At 35.4% G+C, this 9,263-nt stretch overlaps 2 protein-coding genes across 2 annotated transcripts; one reads left to right on the forward strand and one right to left on the reverse strand.

Moving 5' to 3' along the window:
• Positions 1–406: 406 nt before the first annotated feature.
• Positions 407–3,839, forward strand: LOC106772081. Its single transcript, XM_014658242.2, has 3 exons — positions 407–755; positions 1,214–1,311; positions 3,153–3,839. Exons 1-3 carry the CDS (start codon positions 630–632, stop codon positions 3,613–3,615), a joined length of 687 nt encoding a protein of 228 aa, XP_014513728.1. The 5' UTR covers positions 407–629; the 3' UTR covers positions 3,616–3,839.
• A 71-nt stretch (positions 3,840–3,910) lies between these two features.
• Positions 3,911–8,485, reverse strand: LOC106772080 (probable protein disulfide-isomerase A6). The gene is made up of 11 exons (XM_014658241.2): positions 8,255–8,485; positions 7,554–7,638; positions 6,740–6,837; positions 6,552–6,607; positions 6,108–6,225; positions 5,929–5,956; positions 5,737–5,828; positions 5,201–5,357; positions 4,947–5,071; positions 4,565–4,664; positions 3,911–4,271 (listed from the first exon to the last, which is right to left on the reverse strand). Exons 1-11 carry the CDS (start codon positions 8,419–8,421, stop codon positions 4,206–4,208), a joined length of 1,092 nt encoding a protein of 363 aa, XP_014513727.1. The 5' UTR covers positions 8,422–8,485; the 3' UTR covers positions 3,911–4,205.
• Between the last annotated feature and the right edge of the window lie 778 nt (positions 8,486–9,263).

Here is a 9,263-nt window from a genome sequence, read left to right on the forward strand (position 1 = left end):
AGTGGAGCTTACACCATATTTTGGATGATTGTATTATATACACTTCATCTGCTACTACTCCTAACTGCTTTCTATTATTATAATATGTTGCATTCTACATGATATAGATATACTTATATTTTTGGGATGTTACAAAAAGAATAAAGATGATTTATTAGGGATTAAGTAATTTTGTTTATGGAGAAATTAACATAATCAAACCTCAAAATTTAAATTTATTGTTCAAAATTATTGCCTTTTTTTTTTATATCACTATTTTTTTTATGTAATATTATCGTGTGTCTACAATGATAATCTTTGAGAATGATATTTTTCTCTCAAATTTTTATCACAGGGAATAAAAACAGTTTTACGAAAAGAAGTGTTTAGCATTGAAACACGTGTCGGGAATAAGGTGCGCGTCTAGGATCATAAAATAGAGCAAAGAGAACATACTATTACTAGGTTTCCCTCCAATCGTTTTTCTGAGGCCTCAAAACTAACTCTGATACTGCTATGTTTCACTGTAAAGGAAGACCGAACGCGAAGCGTAAGCCTTCTCTGCACAATAAATTAGGGTTTCAGCATTGAACAGACCCTTCTTCCTATCCCAAAGAGAAAGCCTTGGTTTAGATGAGTTGGTCTGAACAATGGGTTCTGATTCCAATTTGGGAGGGACACCCTCAACATCCTCGCCTAGTGCCAAGCGCACCAGAGATCCTGAAGAGGAAGTTTACCTCGACAATCTTCGCTCCCACAAACGTTACCTAAGCGAGGTTACAAACATCATTTTCTAATTTCCCCCTTTTGTCGTTTTATTATTACTTCCTTTTATTTTAATGTTTTTACACTAACCTACTTTCTTAATTGTTTTTCTTTTGTCTGTTTTTTTTCGCTAAGTTAGACTTTTTAATCATTCTGCAGTTATCTTTGTGAAATGCCCTGCCATGGCCTTTCAGCTTAACTCTGTTTTTCTAATACATGTTTCTGAATCTCGATTTAATTTATCAATAATTGGCGCCTGGTTTAAGTATTGTTTAGATTTGAGAGCCTTGTCTTGAGCGTTTTTTTATTTTTATCCTTTTTGTAAATTGGAACATGTGTTTGTTTTTGTCATATAGATCTTTGTTTGAGTTGATAACTTGTGGTTTTAATATTTTATTTTCGTGCTTGTTTTTGTTGCAGTCAAATGAATTAATTTAGGGTAACTTACATTTATTGTTTCTGTGCCCAGATAATGGCATCCAGTCTCAATGGATTGACAGTTGGGGACTCGCTTCCTGATAATCTCATGGAATCTCCGGCAAGGTCTGAAAGCATGTTCTCTTTCAGGTAAAATCATAACTACTTTTCCGTGTAAGATTTGTTCACTCTTTGGGGTTTTATAAATAACTATTTCTATGGTTGAGGTTTATTTTGATGCATTTCAGTTGTAACAGTTGGATATTAGTACAACTTGAGTAATGTAGGAGCAAGCTTCTAATTCTCAGGACATTAGTTATATTCAGTTGCATTATTACATTTAATATACATGTTTTGGTTTGGCAGTGTAGGCTGGCTTTTGAAATCTTGTGTAAATTATACTATTTTCATCTTCCTTGTTACTTTTGTGATTATTCTTCTCTCCATTATAAGCCAGAGTTAAGTTTTCATAAAATCATCATTTGGCCATTGATGGATACAGCAGACAGTTCTGTTGGTATCTCTAATTGCAGATCTTGAGTCTGAATTAATTTTCACTGTAGTGGTGCATGTCATTATGCTCTATAATTTTGTGTGGGGAGGTGCCGGCCAATCAACTACTTTTGGTGTGCACTAGTGTTGAGAAGGAGGATCCCTATGGTATTCCAGAATAATAAAGCAGGAATACTAAAACTTTCCTCATTTTGGTTTTCTTTGCAAAGAAACCCCAAACCTGAAATGGGTAGAAGGCCCTTGTTTGTCTCTAGTCAAATGGTCATTTGGACACTGAAACATTCATTTATCATTTTGCTGTCATGCAAACATATATATAATTTGGTAATATTAGTCTCTTTACTTGGTACTCTTTAAACAGAACCTTGTTGACCATGAAATTTGTCCTTTTCGTGGTTGAAGGCTCCTCCTTACTACTGTGCCTCTTATGTGGGCTATTTGATGTGTACTTTTGGAGTAATAATGGGTAGGTGTAGGGACTAGAAATCACAACCAGATACTTTCTAGTCATTAGACAAAAGTTGATGCACCCTAGATTCAGATGTGTATGTGATCCCCATATCTATTCTTCCTGATAAATAGGCAACTCACCCGACTCAAGTATGCGGATTTTTGGTTCAAAAAAGTAAAATACTACAAACAAATAATGGAATCATGCGCGGTAATTTTTATTTTGTGGAGGGGGAGACAAAGATTGAATTAGCAAGTAGCCATAGCTTGCAGAGACTAGAGTTCTTTGGTAGATTTCCAACTAAATCAACTATGAAGTGACTCTAGTCCTTGGACATGTTGCTTGATTTCTCTTGCAGTATATATACCTTAAAAACTTTCCCATCTTTATATGACTCAATCTATTAAAATTATTTTCAAATGTATACATACACACCCGTAAAGATGATCATGTGTGATCAAAATTGTTGCTAACTCTACTTCATTTGTTGTTTCATATCCTATGTGCTTGAATAATTGGTACATCATATTTATATTTCCATATGGTGTGTGTCTTTAGTTTATGGTTACATTTAAATATCATAATCAACATGACTGTAGACGGCTTTATTCATAGTCACTTTAGTCATATATGGTTTGATATCATAAATGCATAATTTAACATATTCAATATGTCCCGCACGCATAAAATTCCATATTATCATGTTATCAAATGTTGAAAATACTAGCAGATTAAGCAAATAACTAAAATAATCGAAATTTATATGGGTGTATAACTAGAAAAGCGATAAAGTATATTAATAGTGTAGTTCAGAGATTAACAATAAGGACCGAAAACAAGAGTTGTTTTGGTTTTTATTTGACTGTTTGGTTAGTTTCATGTTCTGAAAATTGAAAGAGTATATAATTTGGTACACCTTTTACATAAGAATTGAACTGCAGGCAAATCTGTTGTTAAAACTAATTAGTTTTATTACCCAATGATTAGCAACGTTTACGATAATTAGTTGTGTTGAATTTATTTTCAGAGATGATTTATCTTTACAATATTCACCTATGTCAGAAGATTCAGATGACTTGAGGTTTTGTGAGACCCCTGTGCACAGTTGTTCGTCCCAGCCCGACAGTCTTCCCAGTAGTCCAGTTTCTTCTCCACATAGGTACCAAAAGTCGCAGAATGTATTATCTTCGGCACCTTCCTCAAGTTCAAATGCTTCTCATGGCTCCACCGTTTCCGCTGCAACTTGCCCCCAGCCTCGTCAGCGAGGGTCAGATTCTGAAGGTCGCTTCCCATCATCTCCAAGTGATATATGCCACTCAGCTGACTTGAGAAGAGCTGCACTTCTAAGATCTGTGCAGATGAGAACACAACCATCCTCTGCATCTTTGGACCTGCCTTTTGGTTCTAACCAAGACCCTGCTCCTAACATAGAACCTGAGGAAAGATCATGCTCATACATAAAATCTCTAGTTGATGAGAGAGAGTACTGAGGGGAATGAGGAGTGTTAAGTAGCATTGCAGGACCGATCTTAGTCAATGGGTGTTTCGAATGTTAATTTTGGCACATAGCAGGATTGTGTCAATCCAGTCCAATGCGAGATGGTTGCTTGTGTTATCTATGGCCAAAAAGTGTTAGTCTTTTATCTTATGGGATTTTGCTAACCCAGCTCTATGTAGTAAATAGTTGTATGGCTTCGGAATTTTACCTTACTAATTTTTTATTTCATTAGTTTATTTTAATATAATTGAGAATTGTAAATGAAAAAATTGACCACAAGAATCGAATAGATAATTGACATGCTATAAGCGTGATAAATTTACGGCCACAATCAAATAGCCAAAGGCCGAAGTAAAAGTCAGTAGTCCGCAAAATTTTAAATCGCTCAGGTATAATTCGATGGGGGTAGAAGAATGGTAATCTTTCATCCCCAAATAAGATAGGATCATTAATACAGACTCAAATTAAGCACTACAAGTCTCCATGTCAAATATCTCCCAGCAATGTCGATATCAAAGTCTCACCAGGAGTCGTGGTGGATATCCCAGGTTTCCAAGAAGGATGATTAATTACTCAATTGAATCAAGCATACGCAGACAGGATATTTTTCTTTAGAGTAAACTCGTCGGCCTTTGCAGGGCTAACAGACTGCATATAAAATACAAGCAAGTGAGTATGCTGATTACACTTTCAATTTTCATCTCAATTACGACCAAATTTAATTATTGCAAAACAATTATTTCGAGATTACAAGTTGTTTCTCAAGGAAGTCTTCACATTTGAATAATATATAGCATGTTTGGACTAGCTTCTCAGCGAGAAAAAAATCATAATGTTTGGAATAGCTTTACAGCGAGAAAAAGTGAATTAATTTTTGACGGTGAAGGTGAAGCATCAAATAGTGAATTATATTTATCATCGACGGGGAATATTTCTATTACCTTGTCAAGTATGCGCTGTAGGCGCTGGATTTCGTTTTTAGCATAATCGGAACCTTTTACCAAGGAATTCTTGGCAGCTTTCAAGTAAATCTTCCCGTAACTGATCATAGAAAAAGTTAATTAGATAATTGCTTCTAGTTTTCTAATTTTTGAGCAAATATTACAGAATATATGCAAATACAGTAATACGAAATAGGCTATTATCTAAGTGACATAATTAAAAGCATATGCCACTTAAATATATTCTAAAGGATGATGTTTTCTAGAATATACGCAACACAGTAATACGAATTAAGCTATTCTTAAGTAACATAATTAAAAGCATAAGCCACTCAAAAATATTATTCTACAGGATGATGTTTGCAAGAATATTCAAGTTTACCTTGAGGCTGAACCCTGAAGCTTCTCAACTTCTTCTTCAATTCGGGTAAACACGGATTTCTTCTCTTCATCGCTGGCAGCGACAAACTCCTTCACCAAGACATCCAAACTTTCTACTCTACCAGCCTAGACAGAAATACCAAACGTAGGAATGAGATACTAAGTGTAACAAGTTTAACTTCCACCCCCTACCAAAAGATAAAACAAAAACAAAACAAAACTCTAGCGTTTCCTCATTGATGTGAATTCACTAACTTGGGAAGTAAGTTGCCCTTTTCCATCTCGACTTGTTCCAGATTTCTCATTGATAAAAGCCACAAAGTCATCCAAGTCTCTTCCACCTCCGTACTCTTCACCGGCTTTGTTGCTCTTTGGGAAGAACTTCAAGGTAGGAAATCCACTCACATCATACCTGCATACATATTATTCCAGGAAACTTCAATTATTTATGTTGTATTCGTCAACCTTTACAGTTCGCTCAATTTTTTTGTTTACGTAACCATTGTAAGCACATTAGTCACGTATCCACCGCACTAGCAGTATTAGCAAATCCATCTGTTTCAGCTCCTTTACTATTTTCTTTTCTCATATTATATCAAAGCCCATATCTGAACAGCATTGAAGTGTATTCGCTAAACAGGTAAAGAGTTTCATATCATCACACGAAAAGAGGAACTACAAAAGAGCACTAGGGCCTCTAAATTCACTTCTACCGGCCTTTGCATCTAAGGTTTGATTTGCCAGAACAAACACAACTCATTAGAATAATAGATCAGATAAATAAAACTCACTTTTCAGCCAGATCTCTATATTTATCAGCATCCAGATTAGCAATGACTACATTTTCCTCCAATTTAAATGCTGTGGCAACTTTCTCGTATGTCTGAAGGTAAAAAGAGCACAGTCAGGTTTCATATTATTGGCTTTACAGAAATTAAAGGCCCAACATTAAATTAACATGAAATCCTCAAAGATATACTTACAGGAGCAAGACTTTTGCAATGCCCACACCTAGAAGAATCGTAAAATTTATTAGATCTAGCAGTATGAGAGTTTTCAAATAACATGTAATGTAAACTAAGTTCTACCAACCAACTTCTAGACCAAAACAAAGCATGAGTTAAAGAAAAAATAGAAACAAATGAAAATTATTGCTGAGTACCATGGTGCATAAAACTCAACCAAGACATCTTTGGTTTCATCCAAGACAATCTCATTAAAAGTTTCAGGTGTTAGGACCACTACATTGGAAGGAGCAGTAGCAATCTTCACATTTGTTCCTGCAAGCATATTTTCCTGTTAGGAATCAATATAAATTGCAAGGCAGAAGCACACAGAAGAAACGGGAAACCCAATACTGATGATTTCTATCTCCAACATGATTAAAAGCTAAACGATCTAGGGAAAGTGTGTACATCAATGTTTTTCTTAGACATGAATGAAACCTATAAGTTAGTGAGTTTGTAACTCTGTCCCACACAAAAATACTTTTATTTTTTTAAAAGCTTGTGCCAGATGTTCCGGATACTACACTCCCTAAGAAGTTACAAAGCCTTTTGCTTTTAAAGATATTATAACACAAGGCTTCAAAAATCTCAAAAAGTACCTCCTTCTGTATTTACAAACTCAGCAAGTGATTCAGCAGTGCGAGGCCCTTCATACCTGTGGTAATTTTCCAAAATCAAGTATTGAACGCAGAAGTTATGATATATGTGAAAAACGAAAAATAAATAACCATGAAATGAAACGTAAAATCAGTTGCATGTTATATTCCAATAGCCAAGATCTCCTCACTTTTTGGGTTCAAGAGATCCTTTTGGAAACCACTGAAGTGTTGGGTACCCGGAGACTCCATATTTGCTGCACAAACTCTTGTGCTCATCACAGTCAACCTACAGTACATTAAGAAGTAAGCTAATGTCCATTTAACGGGTAATGAAATTATTTTCTTGCTGTTGAGAACGGGCAAAAATAAAAACATACAACCACATTCACAAAGCATGCCAGTTTTTATGGATGTTCCAACCCCTTCTAGTTATAGTTAAGGATCACCACATGTGTGTGTGTGTGTTTGGTAGTTGGCCGAGGATTGGGTGCATATATAGTGGGAGAGTGAGAGGTGAACTAATCTTTGATTATATAACTATACATGAATGGTTAAGATTGTTTTACTGAAATCTAGTCTTGACTATCCATTTTGATTGTTTGTGTGTATTTAGAGAGATAATAAAGGAAGGGAGGAGGATATACCATTTGCTAAGAAGAAACTAAGAGTTCAAGAAAGGAGAAAATATAATTCGAGGATTATATAGTAAATGTTAAAGTTGTAGCTTAGACTTTTTCGATAAGAGGATGCATGGTAGGAGAAAACATAATTCGAACAATTATGTAGTAAATGTTGAAGTTGTAGCTTAGACTTCTTCGATAAGAAGGTCCATAAAATGAACATGCTCCACACCACATTGAGAGACTATCAATTCAATAAAATAAACAGACAATCATAAATAGACAAAATGCCTGAAGATTAGAAAATACCACAAAAGAAATTAAATAAACAGAAAAATGCAAACAATATTCAAAGTTTTGAAAGAAACACCATGGAACTGACCTTCCCAATTAAAACAGATTTGGCTTTCTTGAAGCTGCTTCCAAGCTTTTCATATTCTGGAGCTAGCTTTTTGCAGTGTCCACACCTATTATGACAAAAGTGGGAGAAATCATATTCAGAACGACATTAGTATACAACACAACATAAAGAAATTTATCAGTGACTAGTACAACGAACAGGTTATCTTCACGAAGTTTTAAATGTACAATGACTGATCACGACCTTTTGTGCAAGAGTTTTGAACAGGGTTATTCAGTCCTTCTTGTATAATTACAGGGGATATTATCCTCTAATTATTTGACCAAAGGACCCAAATAGTTGATTAGTTAAATTAGTTGAATTTAAATAAAGCAGAGAAGTAGTTTTAATTTAATTTATTAACTTCAAAAATAAGTTCACAAACTAAACTGAAGGACAATACTTCCAATAGAATCTGGAGGAACTAAATTGCACCAAAAGTCAAAACAGCATCGTATTGTATCATCTATAAGTCGATAACTAACTACAAACCAATAGAAGTTAAACGACAAGTTGAAACGCTAAACGCAAAGAACACGTGCGATTGGAACGAAACGAAGAAAATAAAGGAAAACACCGGAATCTGTCAACAAAAACCCTACCTAACGATTTCAAAAACAATAATGGAAGAAGCGGTAGTTAATGGAAACAGAAAGTAAGAGATCGAAAAGATTGTAAGTTACCAGGGAGCATAGAACTCGACGAGAGCTCCTCTGTCCTGACCAACTTCCTTCTCGAAGTTTTCTTCAGAGAGCACAACGACGTCGTCTGCTGAGGCCGCTAGAAACAGTAGCGCAAACGCGAAAGATCCCAACACTATCCTACTGCTCCAGATCTGATACTTCTCCATCTTCTTCTTTCTGGTCTTCTTCGCTGTTTTCTTTCTTCTCGATTTCAGCTCAACTGCCTCGGCACGTGCAGGGTTATATACGAAACCCCGTTTGAAGCATTAAATGTATCTATACCGTATGTGTCACGTGGCACCGTTTTATTGCATCCCTTGTAATCAAAGTCATCGTTGGCCTTTGCATTTCCCACGGCGCTACCACATCATTCTCCTTTCTTACCTATGACGTCTCATCGTTGACGTGGCAACCTTTCAAAGGAACACGGTGTCAATATTCAGACATCTGAGCCACGTGGAAAATACATCTCATCGTTAAACTTTTTTTTGAAATACCTGTAGTGTCTTTTAGAACGAATTTTCTTAAACAATTCACATAAAATGTATTCTGAAAATAATATTTTGAAATGAGTTTTTTTTTTTTCGCGACCCCTTCCTTCTTTTTCTTTGTAAATTCTTCCTATTTTTTTTATTCCTTTACAGAAGCGGCATGATGGAAGCAGCAACTGTGAGACGGAAGTGGCAATAGTGGAGTGGTGTGGTACAATAATAAATGGTATTTTTTTTTTCACTCCTTTCTGGTAGAGTTGGTAATTATGTAGGTGCAGGAAGCAATAACCATGGATTTTTGAAGGTAAAATGTGCCAACTAACATGGGCCAAGTTGGAGCATTCAATGAGAGCTTCTCCCTTCATCTCCAAATTTCTTCTTGCATCTTCAATAGACAAAAATACTCTTTAGTAAATGTTAAAAAAAAAAAATTGTTAGACAGTGCTATATATGAAAGCCTAAATTCTACAGTAGACACAACCAAGAATAATGCCAAGCCCAAAAGAGGGAATCATAAA

The sequence above is a fragment of the Vigna radiata genome, chromosome 8 (assembly GCF_000741045.1).
Source record: "Vigna radiata var. radiata cultivar VC1973A chromosome 8, Vradiata_ver6, whole genome shotgun sequence".
Classification (NCBI taxonomy): Eukaryota; Viridiplantae; Streptophyta; class Magnoliopsida; order Fabales; family Fabaceae; genus Vigna; species Vigna radiata.

What these genes read in the sequence shown, in the direction of transcription:
- LOC106772080 (XM_014658241.2), bottom strand. Translation starts at nt 8,421, where the DNA reads ATGGAGAAGTATCAGATCTGGAGCAGTAGGATAGTGTTGGGATCTTTC. An exon ending in AATCTGTTTTAATTGGGAAG is followed by an intron (nt 6,838 to 7,553) that starts GTCAGTTCCATG and finishes AATGTACTGTAG; the next exon opens with GTTGACTGTGATGAGCACAA. An exon ending in GTTTGTAAATACAGAAGGAG is followed by an intron (nt 6,226 to 6,551) that starts GTACTTTTTGAG and finishes ATATGCTTGCAG; the next exon opens with GAACAAATGTGAAGATTGCT.
- LOC106772081 (XM_014658242.2), top strand. Translation starts at nt 630, where the DNA reads ATGGGTTCTGATTCCAATTTGGGAGGGACACCCTCAACATCCTCGCCT. An exon ending in ACAAACGTTACCTAAGCGAG is followed by an intron (nt 756 to 1,213) that starts GTTACAAACATC and finishes TTCTGTGCCCAG; the next exon opens with ATAATGGCATCCAGTCTCAA. An exon ending in GAAAGCATGTTCTCTTTCAG is followed by an intron (nt 1,312 to 3,152) that starts GTAAAATCATAA and finishes ATTTATTTTCAG; the next exon opens with AGATGATTTATCTTTACAAT.